This window comes from Poeciliopsis prolifica, unplaced genomic scaffold, assembly GCF_027474105.1.
Source record: "Poeciliopsis prolifica strain line A6 unplaced genomic scaffold, Auburn_PproV2 SCAFFOLD003, whole genome shotgun sequence".
Lineage (NCBI taxonomy): Eukaryota > Metazoa > Chordata > Actinopteri > Cyprinodontiformes > Poeciliidae > Poeciliopsis > Poeciliopsis prolifica.
The window spans coordinates 8,072,792-8,095,515 of NW_026562378.1; the positions used below are offsets into that span (position 1 = coordinate 8,072,792).

The window sequence follows — 22,724 nt, forward strand, 5'->3', positions numbered from 1 at the left end:
TACTAATCTGATGTTTTCACAGTGAACACACATCACTCAAGTACTTCAACGACCTTCAGTGTAGAAGTTGTCATAGAGTGACAACTCAAAAGTTGGCTATTTTCAGTCAGAAGATAACGAACCAAGAAGCTGTTAAGATGCAACTTGAATTTTCTTCGACATCTAGAAACATCTGTGTGAGAAAGACCAGCAAAAGTTGTTCTGTCTTAATCCCTTTGCTGGATTTGGGAAAGTCGGCAGCTTTTTGGAAATCTCAGAGTTAAACTAAAGATCTACGATCTGTGGAGAATAAATTCAGGGGCTGCTGTTTTAGTAACGCTAGCAAAAATAACTGCGCTAATATTGAAAGTAACATGGAGATATTGTCTTTGGTACTAGTGACAATTTAGTCACCATTCACTGAAAAAATATTCAGAATCGTGTTCTTATAGTTTCTTATTGTGTAGTTCTAAAATGATTTTAAAAAATCTGACTATTGCCTTTTGAGAGTTCAGCCTTAATGCACATTATATCAGGGTAGTAGAAGGCTTAATAAAAGAATGACATAAAAGAAATATGATCCATAAATCAACATGCAGAAATGTCATTGAGACATATCTGAATCTCCACCTACCCCTGACCGCACCCTGGCTGACCCCAATGACCTCACTACCCAATGACTTCACACTCATCGACTTTTCAAGTCCTAACCTTTGTTCCTGGTGATGGGGGCGATGTCCCTTGCAGAAGGAGACAAGCAAAAGATATGTCCTCCCTGAATCCGTCCCTCTGTCTCCACGTAGTCCTCGAAGGAGCAGTTAACCCCCACTGACAGATCGGGCACATTACGAGCCTGGAGGACCAGCTATGGAGAGAGCACAAGCAAGACGATCAGCACAAGATCAATGGAAGGACATGGCGTAACATGGATTGTTATAAGATATGACATGGGGGTTAATGGGAGTTGTGGAGAAGGGGAGTGAGGCTTGGGTGTGGGTATGTATGACAGGAACAGGAATAAAAGGCCGAGAGCTTGTGTGAATGGGTGTGCACATCTGTAGCAGATACTGGGAGGTTAATGTGTATCGTGCAGATGGAAAATGATGGAAAGTAATCACTCAAACCTACATGGTCACATTAAGGAGACTTTGACAGAATGGGGGCTGTTAAAGACACTGGCGTTTGTAGTGTTTTAATCAATAGAGACAGTGAAGAGTCAGGAACTCATCTTGCTGGCTATAAACTTGATCCTTGTTGGATGTGTTGGTCCACAGGAGTGCCACCTTCTCTTTATGTAAATTAAATATTCGAGTAGCTAAGAATAGAATTGATGGTGCCTTTGAAAAGACTTAATTAACAGATGTTAATGTCCATGCTTGAATTTCTCACTTTCTTTAATGTATAATGCACTAGATTCTGTTTGGAGGTTTCCTTTTACTCCCAAACTAGATATTTTAAAGAATAATCATCACTGGCTCATCACTTTTCTTTCTTCAATGCCAGTACTGATCTTCACATCTACCTTCATTTAAAAAAATAAATAGAATGCATAATTTCCAAAATATCAGGGAAATTACTGAATTAAAATATCCTTCAATGAGAACCAATATCTTTGTTTATCTGAAGCAGGAGTAGGAAGAAAATGCTCTTCTTAAAGCAAACATCTGCATGAGTCCAATGCTTCTTGTGCCATCTTTACTTTAGCCTCATGATTAAAACATAGGCACAGCTGGGATATGAGCCAATGGAAAGCATACATACCTGAACTTCAGACATGGTGACAGATATATTTCTTGGCTGAACTGTAAGCTCCACGCACTGTCTCTGGTCTGAGGCGAACCTCTGAGGCTCTGAAGCTCGCTCACAGCGGTCCTTACGAGAACATCTAGGAGGAGACGAGGAGGAGAGGGTGCAAGGGAAAAGAAATAAGGGAAAGGAAAATATATGGAGGATGATGAAGACAATGAGGAGGGAAGAAGGAAAAGAGTGGTTACAACTAAATGTTAATAACCATATCAAGATAATAAATATGCAGCCTTAAGTGCCAAAGAAAAGAGAATATTAAAATGTAAAGAAGACAAAATCTTCCTCTATTTTAGAACATTATATCCTGATTTTATTTCTTGCGTAATCTGTGCAAAAATTCCCAACATGCAAAGACAACTACCCTCCCTAACCACACCCAGAATCTCTTTATGTTGCAGGTCCATCTGAGCCAAACTTCTCTGGAGACATACAGGCAATCTCCAACATTTCTTTGGACTGATAAAATGCAATTCCAGCCTGCCCCACATCACCAGCGCTCCACCTCCACCCGCCTTATTACAAACCGACTGATCGTGCTAAAAATCAGCATATGCCTCAGCTTTTTTGTGGTCGTCCCGCTATTAGCTATTCATAATGCATTTACTTCACCTATGCACTAACAACAACTGTTCCCAGTGGTGAGAAGAAAGTGCTGATGTGGCACTCCGCAAGGCCTTAACAACATGACAGAGGCAGAAAAAAATGCTAACTGCCTGCTCCATACAGCAGCTCCCCACGTTCCCTCATTTGGTTAGCTTTCACTTTCGCTCGGAGGGAAACGCTGTGGCAACCACTCCCCAGGGACAGACACACACATACACAGAGGGGGTGACAGCAGAGCAGTACAAAGGTATGGACAGGTTTTCTCATTATGAACCTCTTTTCTTTTTACTGCTCATGTGACGGTGACTGTGTAATGCTGTAAATGAAGTCTGCTCTTTTGTCTGGAAACACCTGCATCTGTGAGCCAACGTCTTAATTTCCCTTCAACTCCACTGCCGATTGAGAACACTGTGACTTTTAATAATGTGGCTGAAAGCACCAGAGGGCTAAAACAAAAGCTCATAAATAATTTACCTATTAATATGTTGCCATATTAAGAGCCTCGCACAGATTTGGCAATATTAAGGTGGGAAATAAACAAGCTGACTAAAGGACACAAGGTTAACGTGAGCACAAAGTAGAAGGTTATAGCTATTGAACTGGGACTCAGGTGGTGTGTGTGTGCCTTGAGGAAAGAAAAAGGTGGTGATATGTGCTGTAGGTTTAATTAATGGCACGAGAGATGATTTTATGGCAAGCATTGAGGCTCTCCAAATAGGGTTTAACATTCTGGCAGATTTTAACAATATGTAACCAGTCTTCTTCCCCTGGGTACGCACACAGCACAGATGGGAAATTAATATGCCATATTTTGCTAAAGTAGTCACACCAATTTAACTTATTTTGACATTTGGTCCATATGTATTCTCTCTCTACGGAGCAGGGAGAGCATGAATCATAGAAGAAGGGGCCCATGACCACCCTGGAGGAGCTGCAGCGATTGTCAACAGGCAAACATGCTAAATGGTGTCAAACTTTTTGGGTGACATACTGTAAGCTTTGCCAGGAGGAAAACTAACTCAAACCTTAAGACACCAGACAATATAGACAGGGAGTCAATGGGAAGATGGATGAAGCTACGACAGGGAAGTTCTGCAAAACGTAGAACAGCTACCCTATTCATACAGCTAGTGTTACAATATAATGGTTTATATTGGTGCAGTCAAAGTCAACAATAAATTATGTCAACCTGATCTCACTGATCTCAAGTTATTTGTCAAGGAAGAAAGGACAACCATTTCAGTCTGTAGATGTCCAAAGCTAGTAAAGACATTCACAAAAGAACTGCAGCTGTAATTACACTGAACGACGGCTTTTCCATTACAACAGAAGGGCAAAGAGAAAAGCTTGCAAACCATCCAGTTTTGTACCAGGAATGTCAGTATTTCATGATGTAAATGAAAAACTATGTGTACATCTGAACATTTTTCTATCCATATTGATCAATGTGTTAGGGTTTATTTAGCCAATCTGCTGACTCATCCAAAGACTAAATTTCCTATCTTCTACAGGAACTTTAAAGCAACCAGGACTTAGCTCAAAATCCCACAACAGTACTTAAGGTGAAGCAATGCAGGTGTGCGAAACTGTGTTCACACCAACAAAAATAAACTCAGCAAAGAAAAACAATGGTGTCAAAAATGAGGCCAAGCTATGATTTTGTTTGTGTTCCAATAACAGATTTACAAGGCTTTATGCTCTTAGCAGCACTTCAGTAAAGCTTTAACAGGGTTTTCAAAGTACAAGCTGCCACTTTTGTTCACTTTCACAAGATCTTAGAAAAAATTGTTTTAAATAGTAAGGATTCAAAAAAAAAAAAGAGAGAGAGAGACACCAATGCTTTTTTAAAATTCCCACTCATCTGAACTCAGATTTTTCTAATTCGTGTAACAGAACTTGTTTCATCTGCAGATATTTGCTAAGGATTCTCACAGGAGGTCAAAAAAACCTTTTTGAAGTCAGGGTGAAATCTTCAAGTCGTTTGTCATATTGACAGGTCGCAACACATGGATCTTGAACCCCAACGTTATTTATTTCACAGGCATAATGTGACAAGCAGCTGTAGACCACCTGTTGGAGACCACTGTCAAGCTGGGAGGTGGGGGGTTTAACTAGCTATTGATTAGACTCATTGCAGATGAAGGCAAACAATGTTTGAACCAGAAGCTGGAAAACTGATTTATTTTCTAATATATCTGATTATGCAAATTATGAGAAAAGTTTAGTTTGACTTAAACTCGACCAGGTGGATGATTTTGTCAGAGGTATTTCAGATATGAGGTTTTGCTTTTCCACCCTCATCTGTCACCGCTAAAACTAACTTCTCCATCTGCATTTCTGTTAACATATTAGTCTTATGGTCAATTAATTAAAATTTCCCAGATAAAATTTTTATTGTTGTAACCAAATTTTGAATTGTTTCAGCAAACGATGCTTCAAAGCGCATAAAAAGTAAAATAACATTTAACATGACAATGTATTAATAAACACAAAGACTATGCATGAGAAGGCACTTGCTACGAAATATACCTTGATATCTGCTAAGAGACTGAATACAGAATACAGAATGAACATTTATTCACAGAATGCAAAGGACTAGAGCTGATGCTTTGACAAACACACACTCTGTAAATTGTAAAAATAAGTTAATTATAATAATAACTATGACAAAAACAATTAATCACTAACCGTAAGGCTGAAATATGCCAAGTCGAAGAAAGTCAAAAGGGGAGACTAGTTATTTAGAACTAATTATATTTATTCAAAGATAAATCATTCCTTTTGTGTGTGATCAAATTAATTACCATTTAGGTTGTAGAGGGACATAAAAAGGAGTTCTTCTGATTCTTACTTTGTTGATGCAAGGTACAGGAAAGATGGTGCCATTCTAACATACATCATCACAGAAATATGTGGAAGTGTGTATGTGAAGAACTTACACATTGTGGAGAACACACCAGCCACAGTGAGGGTCTCTGGAGCCCAAACACTCCCCACAAGTGCTGTACTGCTCGCAGCTCTCCACTGGAACTCTCACCACCTGCGGAGAACAAAAACCAGAGACAGAGATCTTAAGAAAAGGATCAGTGTCACCATAATAAAATAAAAAATATACAGCAAAGTCAAGCTGCACACATTCAGTTTCAAATATCTGCTCTCCCAATAGTCAGTGGGTGTTTGTGCCGAGGCGTTTTCTCTCGTCAGAAGTCAGTGGGTGTGTGTGTTCTGGCCAGCGACTCCAGGTTCAGCCGTGTGTGACAGCCTTCAGTCAAGCATGCAATGGCTGAAGACTTGCAAAGCATGCTGGGACACCTGACAGGTGGCTGTGGCGACAGCGCCTGATTGACGGCTGACCTCAGAACAGCAACAGGAGGTGGAGGAGAAGGACATTTCAGAGACTAGACTCTCAGGTCTGCAAAGCCTGCTCAGCAGGGCCTTGTTGCATCAATGTGACATGACTCTGCGTGTGCGTGAGCATGTGTGTAATCACCCCAACCACCACTCTGGTTGCACCAACCTGGTGATAGGCTACAGATGTTACCTACGAAACAAGATCAAGTGTGCGAATTTAGCCCCTCCACTTTAGTTAAAGCTGATGACAGATGGTTCACAACATCGCCCCACCGGGCCTTACAGTGTGCTTGTGTGTTTCAAGATATTCACAGGAGATCGAGTGTGTTTCAACGTGTGACGGACAGATTGCTAGCATATGTTCGCAGAGCCGGTGTGCAAAAAAAGTGGGCATGTGTTTTGGAACGCACACAAGTGTTGCAAGTGTCAACGCTGCATTTAACTTTTCTTCACTGACGAACCCAATTCTGAGATGCCACCCGACTCGCGTTTCATCATGTGAAAGAGCACACACAAATGAAACCAGATATTGAGGAGTTGCATAAAAAGTAAAAAGCTTTTTTCCCTTTGTTTTGCCTTTGGTCTGGGGTTGATACAGATGTTTCGAAGGCTAATCTCTGGGACATAATACACGTCTCCTTGTTGATGGCTGGAGATTTAAATGGCGTTTATGGTTACATGTAATTATTGGACCACGTCAAACATGGAGTCAGTCTGTTCCTAATTTCCCTTTGTTCAGACACAAGGAAGCAGTGATTTTGTTTTGGTGCTGTTCAAAGGCATAGTAATGTTACTGTATGAAACTTATGAATTTGGAAAAACAATTATGCAAATATTAGGTGCCAATTGTTCGTACGTATAAACTTGCAATAATAGACCACAGCTGATTAGTGATTAGCAGAATTAAACACTTTGTAAAACCTGTACACGCAAGTAGGTATAATGATCATAGTGTCATTAACATAAGAGTTTAGGTTTGAAGGTTTTCCCACAAAGCAGTGATGAGGAAAAGAGACAGTGATGGATGGATGGAAGAGATCAAGAGAAACTAGTTTGTCTTTAGCTGCAGGACAGAACCTTAGTGGACAAAGGAATGCAGTTTCAAGCTCCTTAACTGGCCCCAAACATGATGAGACTCGTTTGTTGGTTTGGATTGTAACTTGAAGGACTAAGCACCATGGTTTGAAGATGGAACTGGACAAATACAAGTAAATTTATAAAGATAATTATCAGTCATCCGCCGGTAAATCTGAGAAATTTTGGTTTGATCAGGTGAGGTCATGGGTTTAAATACATGTTTGTTTACAGGTAGAAATTTAAAGTGAAACGGGACAATGTGGCAACGTGTGTGTAAAATAAAGATGATGGAACAATCAGGCTTAATTGGGCCAATGCAAATTTTGAAGTTTTATGAAAGCTTTGTTTCTTTAAAAAAAAAGACACACAAGGCAAACAGTATTGCAAAAAAATATTAGAATTTATGCAATAAAGGGTTCGTAAACTCTGTAAAATTAAAGGAAGTGCATCAAAATATATGCTTTATGTGTTAAATTCAACATGAAAAAGCTAGAATATTTCTGTTTTTGCCTTGCCAATCATTGATCGGATCCAAACACAAAGGAAATCAATCAACTCCTCATTTCTAAGAAAATAAATGGTAAATTTCTGGAGAGAAACAAGGATATAAGTCATCTAAAAGGCAAACAGACACAGGGTGGCCTTTGGTAAAAAGAAAATATCCAGCATGTGGTTACATCTTTTTCACATAACAGTTCTTCATGTGAAAATAACCATACAAAGTAAAAATGGTTCTGTAACCAAGAGCAAGTATTACACAAATGTGGGTCTGAAGAAAACAGGTGAAATCTAAAGAGATTTGTACCAGAAGGACAATTGAATTTTCACCTCTATACATCACAAGCAAGGCCTCTCAAATCTGGAAGCCATTGCTTCCTGATTTCTTTATCAGGCCACTTCTTTTCCCTCCAACCTCTGTCTATTTTCCCGCCATCATCATCCCTCTCTGACCATCCCATTCATTTATTATGTAGCCAGAAACAAGCAGCCACTCCCTCAGCTTCAAGTCAATAAAGTAGGACCCACTACAGTAGCTTTCTGGCTGGCTTTGAGCCCAGAGACAAAGATAGATGAAATGATGCAAATGAGCATTGAAGGGAGCTGGAAGGGAAGAGAGAAGAAGGAGGTCATCTCCTGGAAGTGCAGGCGAAATGGATGAGTGGAGGAAAAGTGTAATTGAAGACACACACGGGGTGAATTGGCAAGGACATTTTACTGAGTAGATGGAATACGGTGGCAGACGTCCGGCTATGTGTTACTGTCAAGCTGAACCAGAGCGAGGTTCTCATCTTAAAGGGGTGATAAAAGGGAGACAGAATTAAGTACATGGGTGTCTTTGATTACATAGGGAGGACAGAGGTGGAGAAGGAGCTTGCACACGTGAACAGATGATGGATAGAAGGCTGAAAGCGAGAGGACATCCCATGGGACCCCTTTCATTTACTTTATGATTTAACAAAAAAAAAAAAAAGAAAGAAAGAAAGAAAGAAAACAGAGAGACAGGGTGAAAATGTATGTTCCTAATATCACCATGGAATCATCCCATTCCCACTTCCTTCCCCATAAATCATTTTGTCTGTTATTAAGGACAATGGTTTACATAAATCATGCTAACGGGATGAGTCCTTGGTAGGTTAGCATAATCTTATCACTGGCCTCTGTTGTAATAATGATTGTCTATCATTCACAATTGTTCCTGAGCTCATAATGGCGAAGACTTGGTGTGCTATTTAGTGGTGGTGCCACAAAGTTGTTAATGTGGTGGGCAAACCCATCATTGTTGCTTTTCCCAGCGGGGAAATAAAATACTGGGAGATGGGGAAGCACAAACTGCAAGAGGATACACAAAATCTGTACGCATGTGGATGTGTGTGTGTGAGTGTGTAAGGAATGTTGTCTAACCACAGACGCACACAAATTTTCACTTCCCCCCCACTTCTCGTGTCTCCCGATGGCTCTTTTAATGAAAGCCAATTCCAGACAGCGCGTCACATTACTCCTTTAAATGACCTTATAAAGCAGACTCACCATCTCCTTTCTCTAGCAGTGACTTTATTTACAACGGCAGCCACTGCTGGAACTCCGTTCTCCTTTCCTGCCTCTCCTCCTAGCCATATTGCTAAACCACGACATCTTTGCGCAATAAACTTTCCACCTTTCCTCTCCGACCTGTTTTTACAGAGCGCTATCACCTGCCTTTAAACATCTAGCAAAAAGGCTTTGCAATGGTCAACCCCCTCCCACGACCCAGAGGAACTGTAAAGCTTTCAACGCAGCTTTTCATTGGTTGTAAAATCTAAAGACATAAAAGGATCAGCCTTGTTGGAGGGTCATTTTCTCCCCCTTTCATTCAAACACTGAGGGAGTCCATAGAACAGTAGAAAAGGAGATGGTGGCTGTCTGAGGATCTGCTTTATCATAAGTGAACACCTTTCATTTCTAAACATTAAGCATTTTGCTTTCTTTCGCTACACTAAGCCTTACGGCAGTAACACTGCAGCTTCTTTTAGTGATACGACGACAAAAATGAGCCATCAATTATTTCCAGTCACCCCAAAAAATTAATTATCATACATTGGACAGCAATGAAGCAGGAACGCCCACTGGTGATAATCAATGCTGCGTTATCGCTGAAGTCAGAACCTGAATCTGGGAACTACATTGAACTGAACTATTTCACAGTAATATTACAAAACCTGCATGATTTGCTAGTTAGTCCTGTGGCAAAATTTTTATTACTTTTCTAAAATACAGAACCTGCAAAAAGCTGGCCGGCAATTATATTAAAGATTTCATTTCACATACAGATTTTCTCATTTATTTTTCCAAACAAAATGACATGCATTTAGATTTTGGATTAAATGTCCAAGTCAAGCCAGCTTCATAAATTTTGAAAACATTTGTTTTTCCTTTTTAAAATTGTGTGCATTTTGCATTTATTTAGATGCCTCAATTAATAATCACCAAAAAACACAAGAAGCTGCAAAAGATGCCCAGTTTTACACGCTTCTGGTACGAGACGCGGAAGCTTTATATTTCCAGTTAGATCCTTCTCTTGGTCTGCAACTTCACAATCTTCCAAGAACAAAATGTTTGCAACACATCACAAAACCCTTAATGGATCATGCACATGTATCTCAGGATGGGAGAAAACTTTGGTGAGATATGGCAAAAATTTGTATTTTCCTTTTGGAGGGTTTATAACAATTTGCAACTAAAAAATGTATGAAATATAAATCATCAGAAGTGCCAAAAAACATGTTCTTCCAAACTATCAGAAGGTTTTATTTGAAAGCCATGAATGTGAGATCCTGATTTCAGAATTTGTGAGAAGCCTCTATCTTTATCCATTTTAAATTTCAACAATTTCGAACATGGAAAATCTATCTTTTGAGTAATTGTGAAACTCATATTTTTATGCCGTTCTTCAACTAAATAACCAGTGCAGATGGATAAACACATTTGTTTCTCCTAGCCCTGATGAACTCATGTTTCAAGTGTCAGCCAGTGAGACGGTACTAGGAAAAACTTTGTATTTACTAAGCTGGCACTTGTTCGAAAATGTCAGACATTGCTTAAAAGCCTTGACTTTTTGGGCAAAAAGAGGACAAGTTTAACGACAAGCATCATCATCACTTCTCAGTGGCCTCTATTCTGTTAAGCTACATTAACCACACCTTTATTATTTCAATAACCATCAATGAGTTTACAACTTCTTCTGGATTAATTCAAGCACAAAGTAAAAATAAATCAATTTCTTTCCATATAGCCACCAAATGCCCCAGAGGAACAGAGATCACACAGTTTCCTAGGCTGTAAACGTAGCGCCAATGGGAGCTGTGGTTTTTTATGCTTTGACATTAGTGATTCTTGCCAACAGCAGTTCATTACAACTAAGCGGAGGAACATTCACCCACCTACCCCAGAGGTGCGGTATAAAAAAACATGGCTGAACACAAGGTATCCCTGTTATTAGCAAGACACTTCTACCAGCACCGGACTACCTGCTGAGAGCAAGCGCGCATGTGTGAGCGTATATGTCCAAGCGGGGGGCCATATCAAAGACTGGGTTAGCATGTGTGCATTGAGTGGATTGTAAGGGGCTTAGGAGATCAATGGTAGGCTAGGCTGGGCTTGATGTGTTGACTGATTTCAGATAAGCTGGGAGGCAAACACGGCAGGCAGAATTCGGCCCAAACTGCTCCAAACGGAGAGAGGCCAAAGGTACGGCTACAACGAACCTGTGGGACAAACATGAGAGAAAATAACATGACATTATTGGGTGTGCCACTGAAAATTACCTTCAGTGGCACACATGTTGAGCTTGCTGAAAGATTGCTGCTACAATCCAACTGTCATTTTGTGCAGGCCTGTTTCATCAAATTAGGCCTTTATGTCTCACAGTGGAAGAAAATACTCTCCTCAGTGATAGCTGTGATATCTGACAACTCCCTTCCTCCAGTATTTGCACCTTCAAGCCTTCCTCCTGTCCTTGCTATCTTTATGTGTCTCATATCGCGGCTTGAGCTCAGTTGTTTTCTACGTTTTTCTCTCTATACAACTCATCTCTCTTTATTATCTTGCTCAGTTTTTAACAGCTCCTTTTGTCTCGCTCTCATCTGAAATACTGCTTTGATTACAATTCGAACACAAATAAGAGGCGGATCAAGCAACCTATTTGTCTGAATGTATATATCTGAGTGTGTGCAGATTGTGAGTTCAAGGACGAAAAAAAATTATAATTCAGATTTCTCAAAAAGACGACCAAGGAAACATGTGTATGTAGTGTATAAATGCTTATTATGCAGTCAAAACAAGCGAATATGCAGATGAAACACATGATTGGCTGGACCTTCAGACTGCACCTCCTCCTTATTAAAAACAGTTGAAAAGCATTGCACTCATTCAGAAATTAGGCTGCAACTATTAATGTATAAAAGACACTAAGCAAATATGCTCTTTACAACTTCTGCTTTTATGGTTCAAAGCTAAAAATTTTTTGCAATAATGGAGACGACAACAGAGGGGTTACAAAACTTAATCCCTCTTCGTCACCGTCCTCCTCGCATGGACTTTTCTATTATCTCCTCTAAAGTAAACTAATCTCCAGCCATAGGTCAATATACTCTCAGCCTGTGTGCAGCCACTGTTCATTATAATCTGTCTGAGAAAAACTTGGACAAAGACAAAGAACGATATAGGTTTGGGGGAAAAAAACTACAGAAAAACAAGGAACTGGAATAGAGGGACTGTAGGAAATAAGAAAAAAGGTAAGTGTGGTCAGCTGAGGTATCTGGGCCTAGAGGTCTTCTAATTAAGTGAGAATGCGAGCAGCCGTCTGCTTGGTAAATGATTCTGTCACTTTAGTAAATGGACCTGGTGAGGAGTGAGGAGCCAAAAAACTGGCATTTCCATTAGCACTTCTAGGCGAGCCTCCATGATGCACAACAGCTGAGGTAAGCTGAGTAGAAGAAGAATCAAGGAAAGAGTAAGTGATTAAGTCTCACAGGCAACTGTAACAAAGACACACCTGATGTGTGGCTGAATAGGGATGAATATGGTTTGAGGAGATGCCATAAGGAAGTTTCAAGTACATGTGACCGACAGACCGTAGCTTGATGTTTCATGCGTCTCTCAAAACCACAATAGCAACCGAAGATGATCAATATTCCTTGAGGAAACCCATCCTGATTTATAGAATTAACCCACAATTATAAAACAACTATGACATGATCTAATGACTTTAATTTACAACAGGCTACATGTTTGTCACTTTCCTTCAGGGCAGTAGAAACAGTGGTTTTTGGTTTTTAGCTATTTTTAAGCCATTTTCTTAAACTCTTGAACTGATTTGGTATCATAAAGACCCTTTAAGTCTACATAGTTACATCTGTCCAAATAGGGTCAAATGTACAGGCATGAATAATGTGTGAACCTTCAGCAAACAATCAGAAAATAAAAAAATATGCAGAAGAGACCTTAAGAACCAACAAATTGTTAGAATTGCCTGAATGAAGAGTGAAGCCTCAAAAGAAGACATCAAGTGATTTACTGTTGAATTCAAGACAAGTTATTTCCTTCTATAATCTTCGACACAGGAGGAAGCTTTGCCTGTCTACTTTCTCCTACTTGCTAATTTATAACTGGATCTGACAAGTAGTAGCGTGTATAAATCTGAAAGCAAATTTGATCCAAATTCAAAACAAGTCCCCGTTTCGCCATGCATGACCAACTGGTAATTGTTCTACCCAGCATGGTGTCTGGTTAAGGCACGAGACTCCAAACTGTGTGCCATTTGGAGCATTTCCACAGGCCATGCCAGCTTTGATTGGCCTTGTTCCACCGCCATCAGTCAGAGCCACATCCTTCCGCACCAATCACTGTCGAGCAACAGGAGAAACAGTGTATGTCCGCTTGATGGTGATTGAGAAGCGAGAAAAGCGAGTGGGGGGGAAGAGAGACACCATTAACCTCCCTATCCATCTCACCCCCTTGCCTAAGCATATCATTCTGCTCTATCGCATCATCCTCTGGGAGAAGACGGTTGAGTGAAAACAGAAAGATGAGAGAAAGACGGAGCTATCTAGTGGCAGCTGGGCTTCCATTAAGACCGATAGCATCAAGCACAAGACAAGTGTCTGAGCATACTTCTCTGACGAGGCGTATAAACACACAAAGCATTTAAAGAAAATGTGAAAAATCACAAGAGAATGATGCTTGAAAGGAAAAAAGGGTGGTGAGGGGAAAAGCAGGAAACGTAATTAAGAGAATAAGAGGAAAGATGATGTGAAACACTTTCCCTTGAGTAAAGACAGAGACTTTCTGAATCTCCTATCATGGTTCTGAAGGAATTATTAGAATACTCAGTGTTTTTTTTTCTTCCAACATCACAGAGAAGATGTGGCTTGAAAAGGGTGCTTTTTGACCAAGACACATACACAAAGGAGCAAATTGTTTTTGCTGAATTGTTGCACAGGGAGATAAGAAAAGCAGAAGAAATTATTTCAGCAATATTTAAAGTGTAGTGGGAGCTGCATTCATATGTTTTTATTTATTTAATTGTTGCCACCTTTGGAAACTCTCGAGCTATTTCATTCACATCATACAAGGCCATTAGTGCATACCGTGATATAATCTACATTTCTACTAGAATTGGCAACATTTTGATTCAACAGCATGGGTATCGAAACAGATGTTAATGTTTTTTTTCTTTAAATAGACTACTATTTTATTCTGCTGTTTCATTATTATGCTCTCAATTGTTTCCACATATGCATGACATCAATACTTCTTAAAAATTGTAATCATTAACAGCAGAAATGCTCAAACAAAGGGACTAAATTCAAATGATTTTAGAAGCTCTGCAGCTTACTATGAATATTTACATTTGAAGTTATGTAATTACCAATAAAAAAATATGAATTCAGCTGAATATAACATGAATATAGCCGACAGTTCATCTGATTTGTTTATGTTTTAACTCCAACCTGACATTCAAAAGCATCAAACAAAATTTGAAGATAAACATTTCAGCATACTCATATTTGAAATCAACTCTCTAAGACATTAAAAATGTATTCATCCCCACTTTTCTCTACAAGACATTAGAGTCATGACAAAAGCAGAATGAGAACATATTTTTTCCCCGAATCAAACAGCGGTCATGTGAAACTTAAAAAAAAACTCATCTGAAAGTATCACATGTTTTTTCTGGGCTCTTCGAATTTGTCTAAAAATATAATTAAAAGTACTCAGATAGTTGTTGGAAGTTTTTTCTTCTAAAAATGCGCCAGAGTGTGAATGAGGCCACCGACACACAGCGCGCAGCAGTGCATGACGAGCCATATTGTTAATCATACGCTGTGAGAGCTCATTCCTGTGCTGAGAAAAGGTGCTCTAATAGTTTGAACTCTTGTAATTGAGTGCCATATACCTACATGACTATACCCCTCCACCATTTCACCCCGGCCCCTTCCTCCCCACGACTGTACTCCTGTGTCTGCCTCGCTGCACCAGGTCTATTAACATTTCCATAACAATGACCATCTCCTTGGTTAAAAGTCTGCATGTCTGGGGTGTGGACACATGAGCACTCCCAGAAGCTTTGCAGCAAGTAGAAATAAAAGCTCAAAAATCAGAGTGCTCATAAATCTAAATGAAGAGAGGGAGTGCCTAATGGGTTTGGTTAATTAATATTAGCAAGAAAAATAATATATTTAAATAGTCCCTCCTCTTTTATCTTACTCAGCTTCTAACAGTAGCCCATGCTTAAACACTACATTATGTGCTTGTTAACTTCAGGATTTCCTCATTGAACCAGAGTTTGATAAATTGTGGGAAATTCATCTTGAAGCCACTTAGAACTGACTGATTAGCTGCATCTATCCCAGTGAAATGGCAGTCTAGACTGATGCAACCAGCTGTTTATTATGTATGTTGATGTCACTCTGTGCTAATGTGTTTGCTAACGAGATTGGCAGTGAACCAGTAATATGTGGATGTAAACAGATCAACACGCAGACACACACAGAGGACTGGTGTCTGACGAAGGCCTTTGGGGAGGATATTACTTGATGAGGCCATGTTCTGAAACCCAACAATACAAAGAAGTCCATTGTTTGGGACTGAAGTGACTCATAACAGTAGCTTGTAAATGGCATGAGAACGGAGTGCATATAGTTAGGGGCTTGAGGCTTCAGACTCTTTTGAGAGAATTTTGTTGAAATGTTGTTTGGGGACTTTTTTTTTACATAATGCATGAAGAGAGAGACAATACTGTTGGTTGCCACGTAAACACAGTTTGCAAATATTTGCGAAAGAGTAACTAAACCCCAGATCAACCCTTTTGCTGTTGATCTAATTCCTTCAAGGTCCTGTCGTTACGTTTCTGTGCAAATTGGGACATTTTCATTTAAACCTGTTTAATTCTGTAATGTTTAGCATAACCTTCTTGAGTTAAATGGTGACTAATGCGGTTGAATTTTCCTATTGGTTAAAATGCCTTTGCTTTACATGACTTTTGAAGAACTTGTAAAAAAAAGTTTGGAATGAATCTCATGTTTAACATACTGCCACACATTTACTGTTGCCTACATGGCTTGGGATAGACTGTAAACAGAACTTCTTGTGGCTGTCTTTCTTATGACTCTGAAAGCCAAAACTTGTGCAGATGATTAGAACTTTGACTTTAAGCTTCACTGCAACTGTCTCTCTGAATTGCTTGCTGTGTTGCTGGTTATTCATGATGTCGTTTTTTAGTAATGTTCAATAACACACACTGCTGTACTCTTTTACTAATTATGTAACCTCTGGAGGCAAGCAGTGGCACTGGATTTTATTAGAGGAAATTCATTAAGGAGGACCGAATAAAAATACACACCAAAAGGTTAATATTTTTATGTGAAGTATTTTCTTCTAGCCACAAAATAATACATTGAGGTCTGTGGTTCTAAATTAAATGTTAAAACATGTTTGAGTCTGAAAACATTTTGTGTGCAAGATGTTGCATCATTAACACATGAAGGTTGTCTTTACACACAGTTTCCCACAAGTACATGGGGTCTATTTCCTATTTCCAAATGCAAGTCGCCTTCCCACACCAAAGATGAATATTCATGATTCCAGCAATTAGCCAGTGTTGCACTCTTAGGCACTACCATATTCAATAGCTGTCTTGAAAGGAACAACGATGTGTGCGGCCATGTGTGGATGACATTGAGGCCGAGCAGAGAGAGAGAGAGAGGGGGGAAAAAAAACTCTGGCTGAGGCTTCAAACGCTGTCACAGCTTTCTAACTTTGACTACAAAATGGAAAGGGAAGTGATTTGATGATGAAAAGTCTTGACTGAGCCAAGACACCATGAGATGATTTCTTACGGCGAGAGTTTTGCTCGAGAGATGCTTCAAAAAGTTGGTATTGACTCAAAGGGTGACATTGCTTTTAGTGAAGCTCGTCGTGCAGATGAAACAACTCCAGCGAAGCAGAAGCACAACAACAACATCACTGCTAACCTGGTGAACAAAAAAAAAAAAAAAAGAAAAAAAGATTTGCATTCGTTAGAAGATGTGTGCGTGGAACGTTTGGAGGTGACTGAATGGATCATTGTTGCAGACGTTTAGATTTCAAAAATGTCAGCAGCAGGTGACTTTACGATTCGCTCCGACACAAAGTGAAATCTGCCATGGTGATAAACAATAAGCTTCCCAGGGAAGGACAGAGCCAGCGGAGTGACTGCAGTCAAAAGTAAGCTGATCTAAATTTCCTGCCATAACACACCATCTCATCAAACACACACACACAGCAGGGCCGTCTGCTCCTGCTGTCATATCCTCCATTGATAATAACGACAGTGATGAATATAGCTGGGACCGAGCGAGTCATAAATCACTAGGCCTTGCCCCCCCAACACTGACTCACCGCCTGTTCCTCCATTTGTGTGTGTGTACCAGCGTATGTGTATAAAGTGGGGTGGGGGGCATGTTGTAAGCTACGCATCACTGGATATGTCCACTGACACCTTAATGTGCTTGGCTTGTCTTAGGAACCCCCACGGGGAACCAGCTACACACACACATGCACACGGGGTAAATACATAGGTGTGTGTCTTCTAGGAAAAAAAAGTAGAAAAACTCTTCCATTCCGTCTTTCCACAACCATATTTTTCTAGATTCTATGATTTTCAAAGATGCACCCATTAGAAATGTGAGGTCCATTTCTGATAATCAGTGTTTGCAACGCTTTGATCAACAAATACCTTAAAGATACATCTATGACAATTCTACTACTGTTTAAAGAAAAAGTGTTAATATGTGTATGTGCATGCAGTTATATGGAGGCTACAGCAATATCAAGAGATCATTAAAAATATGGGAATGGGATCAGTGGAATGCATTTGAGAGGGGACAGCTCAATTTTGGCTTAGACAGAAACATTAAGAGTGTGTGTATGTGCGTGTGCATGTAGTGTGTGTGTAGCAGCTGAAGAGAGGATTTTAAAAAGTAGGGATGGGGGGCATTGGTAGAATAGATGGAGGGCAGAGGATAAAGATGAGGGTAGGATGGAGGGTGAGCGAGGGGAATTGCCCCCTCGAGTCATTAGTGCTGAGGAGGAATGGGATGGGGGGTAGCTTGGAGGTCTGGCAATGGTAGAACCCCATTCCGCTTAACCCAAGCCTGCTAACCATTAATGGGGATCAAACACAGCGAGATGAAGAAGTGGGTACGTATGTGACAGATTGAATGTATGGTGTGTGTGTGTTTGAGTGGAGAAAAGGGCATGCTGGGTGTATGGAGGCAGAATGTCCTCGAGTGTGAGAGGCTGTTCTGGAGTGTGTGTGTGTATGAATAAACCATTTGAGTTTGAGTTTAAATTCCTATTTTGTGTTTGGGTCTGTACACAACAATAACTGTCCATGTGGCCCACAGGCACTCAGCTGCCACAAAGTGCGTTTAATCCCACTGGTGCATGTATATTAATGCATTAGCAACTGAGGATGCATCAATTAATCTGCCAGAGATCCAAACCATCCTGGTGAAATGGGGAAAACTGACAACAAAGGTTCTCCGATTGTTAAAATCAAGAAGAGGAATCAGACAACTTAACCATCACAAACAACACATTTGGTATTCGTCTATAATCAAGCATCTATTGTCACGTGCTAGACTTTTAGTTTTACTGTTACATGGTAAACAGTTTGTCTGCTGTGTAAAAACAATTTTGTTCTGCTGCATTAAAGCCTGTGTTGTTTCATACGAGTCATGTGGACTCTAATATTTCTAATAAAGTTCCCAGTCATTTGTGCTTTGCATATTTTAAAACAGAAAAAGGTCAAATGGGGCATTTTTAAATATCATAATACGTACGCAGCCCGTGGTAATTTTGAGTCTTACAGAAACATGTGCTGTTAGTATTTCATACCTTGCAAACTTAATGAGGTGAAATGTTTGTGGGAGTCACTAGCAGTTCATGATTCACACAACTATCCGCCGACAACACGGCAATTTACAGGATAATCTACGTTAAGAGACCTCAGTTAAAAGTGTGGTTGTAGTATTCTGCTTTTTAAGCAAAACTTTTATTACAAGGAGCTGGGTTAGAAAGTTTGATTTTTGAGAGTGAACTTGCATTATTATGCCATTACCAATGTATTACTTGAAATGGCCACAAAATTACAGTATTATTTATTGAAATTGGTATTTTTAAATCATACCAACTCATGCCTACACATACAGCTTTTACTCCAGTAACAACCATTTTTTTTCTGTAGACCAATAAATATCTTCCCATTATGCTGAACCCCACTTTCATTCTTTTCTCTTCCCTCCATCTCAGCATCCTTCACTCACGGCACTAATGAGACAGAAAAACGAGGGGAGCAGCTGGGCCTGGGGAGCGACAGAGATGCGACATGCTCTCCTCTTCCTCCTCACTTCCCTGCCTTTTCCTCCATGTAGCTCACCATTAAAACAGAACAACCTTCACCAGTGGTGGGGGCTGCTAATGACCACTTGAAAACACACATACACACACCACATGTGACCTATAACACTCCCTATATGTCTCAGTGTGTGAAACGTCTTGATTATAAGCAAACTGTTAGAGGGGTAATGTGTAGCTGGGCTGAATGCGTGCTGCCTTGCAATTAAATCCAGTGGGGATGCACTGTGCAGTGATTGTGCAGTGGGGAGGAAGGTTAAGATATACACAAATAATGGCTAATGGGGGTGAGATCTGCTCTGGACAGCTGGTAATAAGGCTACTTTGGGGGAGCTGATGTTTCAGGCCAATTAAATTGCGAGTGAATGTAAATCACCTGTGGTGGGAAATTTAATGAGGCACACTGTTGATAGCTACATATGTGTGTTTGTGTTTAACACATGTAGGAATTTCAGACACCTACTTCCTGATCGCAGCTGCACAGGGAGAAGCGATGGATGTAACATCTGCAGGGCATTTGCAGCAATAACCTCACCTGTCTGTCAGTCAGACTGTAGATGTGCTGCAGGTCAGGGCTGAACAGCATGTCTCTGAGTAAAGGACTTCCTCCTTCGCTGACGGTCACCTTCTCGTAGAGCACCGCCGGACGGTTGGAGCTCACAGAGTTCACCAAGATCTATGAGGAAATACACAGGAAAACCATTTTAGATGTGAACTGGTAAAAGATTTTTTGCTGGCAACTCCTCTTTTTTTCATTTCACAAAGTTTTCAGAAGATACCATCCTTATTTCTTCATTAGAACCCATTGAGATGAGGCGGTCCAGACCCAGATGAAGTCTCATCTGAATTAAACCTTCTCATAGGATTCAGCCAGTCACCTTTTAACCTCTGCAATGTGAAGTTGCAGTTCTCTCTACAGCTCTTTCAGCATGCTTGACAACTGATGTAGCTGAAGACTGCAGTTCTCAAGAAACATACCATAAAGGAATCTAGATCTCTATATGATTATCCTTTACATTGGTAATTTGAAATGTCTTAACCAGCCCTTTATTCTTAAGCAGTCAAGAGATGGTGGGGATTTCCCACTCAAGTCATTTTTGCATGAGGTCTTGTATACAATCACTTTTAGTGATATTAAATGGAGTTTATAAGTGGATGAAAGGCCGGTTCCGTATGGACTCGGGCTCAGAGTTCCTGAATAAACTCCTTGGTGTAATATTTTACATTTTATAAGAGCCAAATCTGAAGTGAGCCTTTTGCAGCTAACATTTAAAAGGAAAATGAAAATATTTTGACATGTGTTGCTTCCAATGCTTTGCAAAACATTGTTGATCAATCTAAAAAAAAGCCAGCTTTCCTCGCAACAACCAAAAACCTCTTTGCAAGTTTCTGTCATAAACCTACAAAGACTACCTCCCTGCCTCTTTCAGAGCTTCCTTCGGTCATTCATAAATTACTGATCAAAGCTTGCAACATCCCGCTTTAAAATACTCTCTGCCTTGCATTGCAGAAACAAAGAAAGCATGAAGTGGAGCTCTGTAGCATCAATACAGAGCATAAAACAAGAATCATAAAACAACTTTTTTTGTGTGTGGGTGTGTGTGGGTGTGTGTGTGTGTGTGTGTGTGTGTGTGTGTGTGTGTGTGTGTGTGTGTGTGTGTGTGTGTGTGTGTGTGTGTGTGTGTGTGTAAGAATGCACTTTGTTGGATGAAAACCTGCCCAGTTAAAGCCGCCGTGTAAACAACCCTAACTGCTCAGGAGCAAATATCAGCACGGTCACAAAACAGCCCGTATGGAAACACTCAGATTTTATTTCTTAGCTTCCACGAATAATTTGCTCAGATTTGGAGCGTAATGGTGCAGATACAAGATAGGAGATTGGCTGGCCGAGATGGCTGTGAGCCAAATCCATCTCAGCAGCAAATGAAAAGTGCAGAGCGACTGGGGTGTGGAGGGGTGGGCTGGGACGAGCGTCGGCTCTCTATTACCAAGCTTTGTAGGTCGCTGCCGCTATCAGCCCTCAGTGACAAGGGAAGGACAGCAGGCGATGAGTCGCTGGAAAATGATCCTGAACACACATGGAGACAAATAGGTTCACATACAGGTAGATGGGAAGAGAAAAAAAACGGTAAGATGAAAGCTGACGTACACAGACAGAGACGGATACGTATGGTAATGCTGTTTGTGCTTTGATGTGTACATACACGCAGAGACGGGGAGGAGGTGGGGGGAGAGAAACACATGGCTGGGTGCTGAAAACACACACTTTATAATGGAAGAATTTATTTACAATCTCTCCAAAAGAAACCAGAGGCAACAATCCCATTATCTCTCTCTCTGACTCTGTGTGTGTGTGTGTGTGTGTGTGTGTGTGTATGTGAAACAGAGTGAGATAGAGAGATAGAGTGAAAGAGCTCATAAGGCTGTGATAAAGCACTGGAGATGAGAGGAAATATGGATGTTATTATCTAGATAATGGGGCCGTAAACAAAAGATACATTTCATTCAGGGGTGGCTTGCAAACGCGCACCGCTGCACAGTTTATATGTCCACACAAAGAGGCTGATATGCAGAGGGAGAAAAAAGAAATGCTTTTGTTCACTGAGCTCCCTGCATCCTACAAAATATGAGACTTTTCCAGTTCACCAGCTAATGACCAGTCCGAGCCCAGACTGGTTCTGCTCACAGAAAGATGAGATAATACGGAGAAAGAAAGGCGGTCTGTCAGCCTTCCTGTTTTCTGTTCGAGTCCATCTGCTTGTCGATCTGTGCTTTCTCTTGGTTTGCAAAATATCCAAATTACATCCAATCTTTGTCTCTGCCCACACCTTGTTCTGCGCCCCTGACACTGAAGGCGCAGTTCATCCGCATCACAGACACTTCTCGAGAAAGAATGAATATGAGGGAGTCGCGAACACAGGACGCCAAGGGAGCGAGGGTAGGTGACGTGAAAAAAAAAAAAAAAAAAAAAAAACATAGGTAATAAATCGCTTCAATCAATTTGTCCTATGGGCGCCGCAGCCAAGGCTGGCCAGAGAAACAGGCAGACAACAAAAGAGTGAGGGATGCAAGAAGTAAACAGACGGGTGGAGGAATGAAACAGTGGGTGTATCGGACACATAAAGAACGTCTAATTAAATCAAACTGAGCGATTGTGCCTTAGAATGCTGCATTTAATCTAGAGAGGTTAAACAAATGTGTGCGCAGGCAAGCTTGGTGGCATCACACATTCATTTGTGTTGGTTTTCATATTCATCTGCGAGAACCATTAACGTACAAAAGTCAGCTTGATTTACAAAACGAGAATGGTATCCCTCCCATCTGTATGTATGCTGAGCATTGTGAATGCACATAAACCAAGCTGAGAAATCAATTCAACAGTCTGCAGTGACAGGAGAAGGTGCCTTGGTTTCATTGTTTTCTCTGTATTGCTTAGCTCTCCACTAAGTGCTTGATGGATGGCTTCGCAGAAT

The 22,724-nt window shown here is 40.4% G+C and overlaps 1 protein-coding gene across 4 annotated transcripts in view; it reads right to left on the minus strand.

Moving 5' to 3' along the window:
- The window catches only part of LOC129358537 (plexin-A1-like), a 204,467-nt gene that overhangs the window by 97,896 nt on the left and 83,847 nt on the right, over positions 1-22,724 (minus strand). For all 4 annotated transcript variants that reach the window (XM_055027665.1, XM_055027663.1, XM_055027664.1 and 1 more), the window contains exons 4-7: positions 19,787-19,927; positions 5,328-5,428; positions 1,741-1,864; positions 691-844 (exon numbers count right to left, since the gene is read on the minus strand). In XM_055027665.1, the coding sequence (XP_054883640.1) occupies positions 691-844; positions 1,741-1,864; positions 5,328-5,428; positions 19,787-19,927 (520 nt within the window). The remainder of the gene's footprint in view (positions 1-690; positions 845-1,740; positions 1,865-5,327; positions 5,429-19,786; positions 19,928-22,724) is intronic.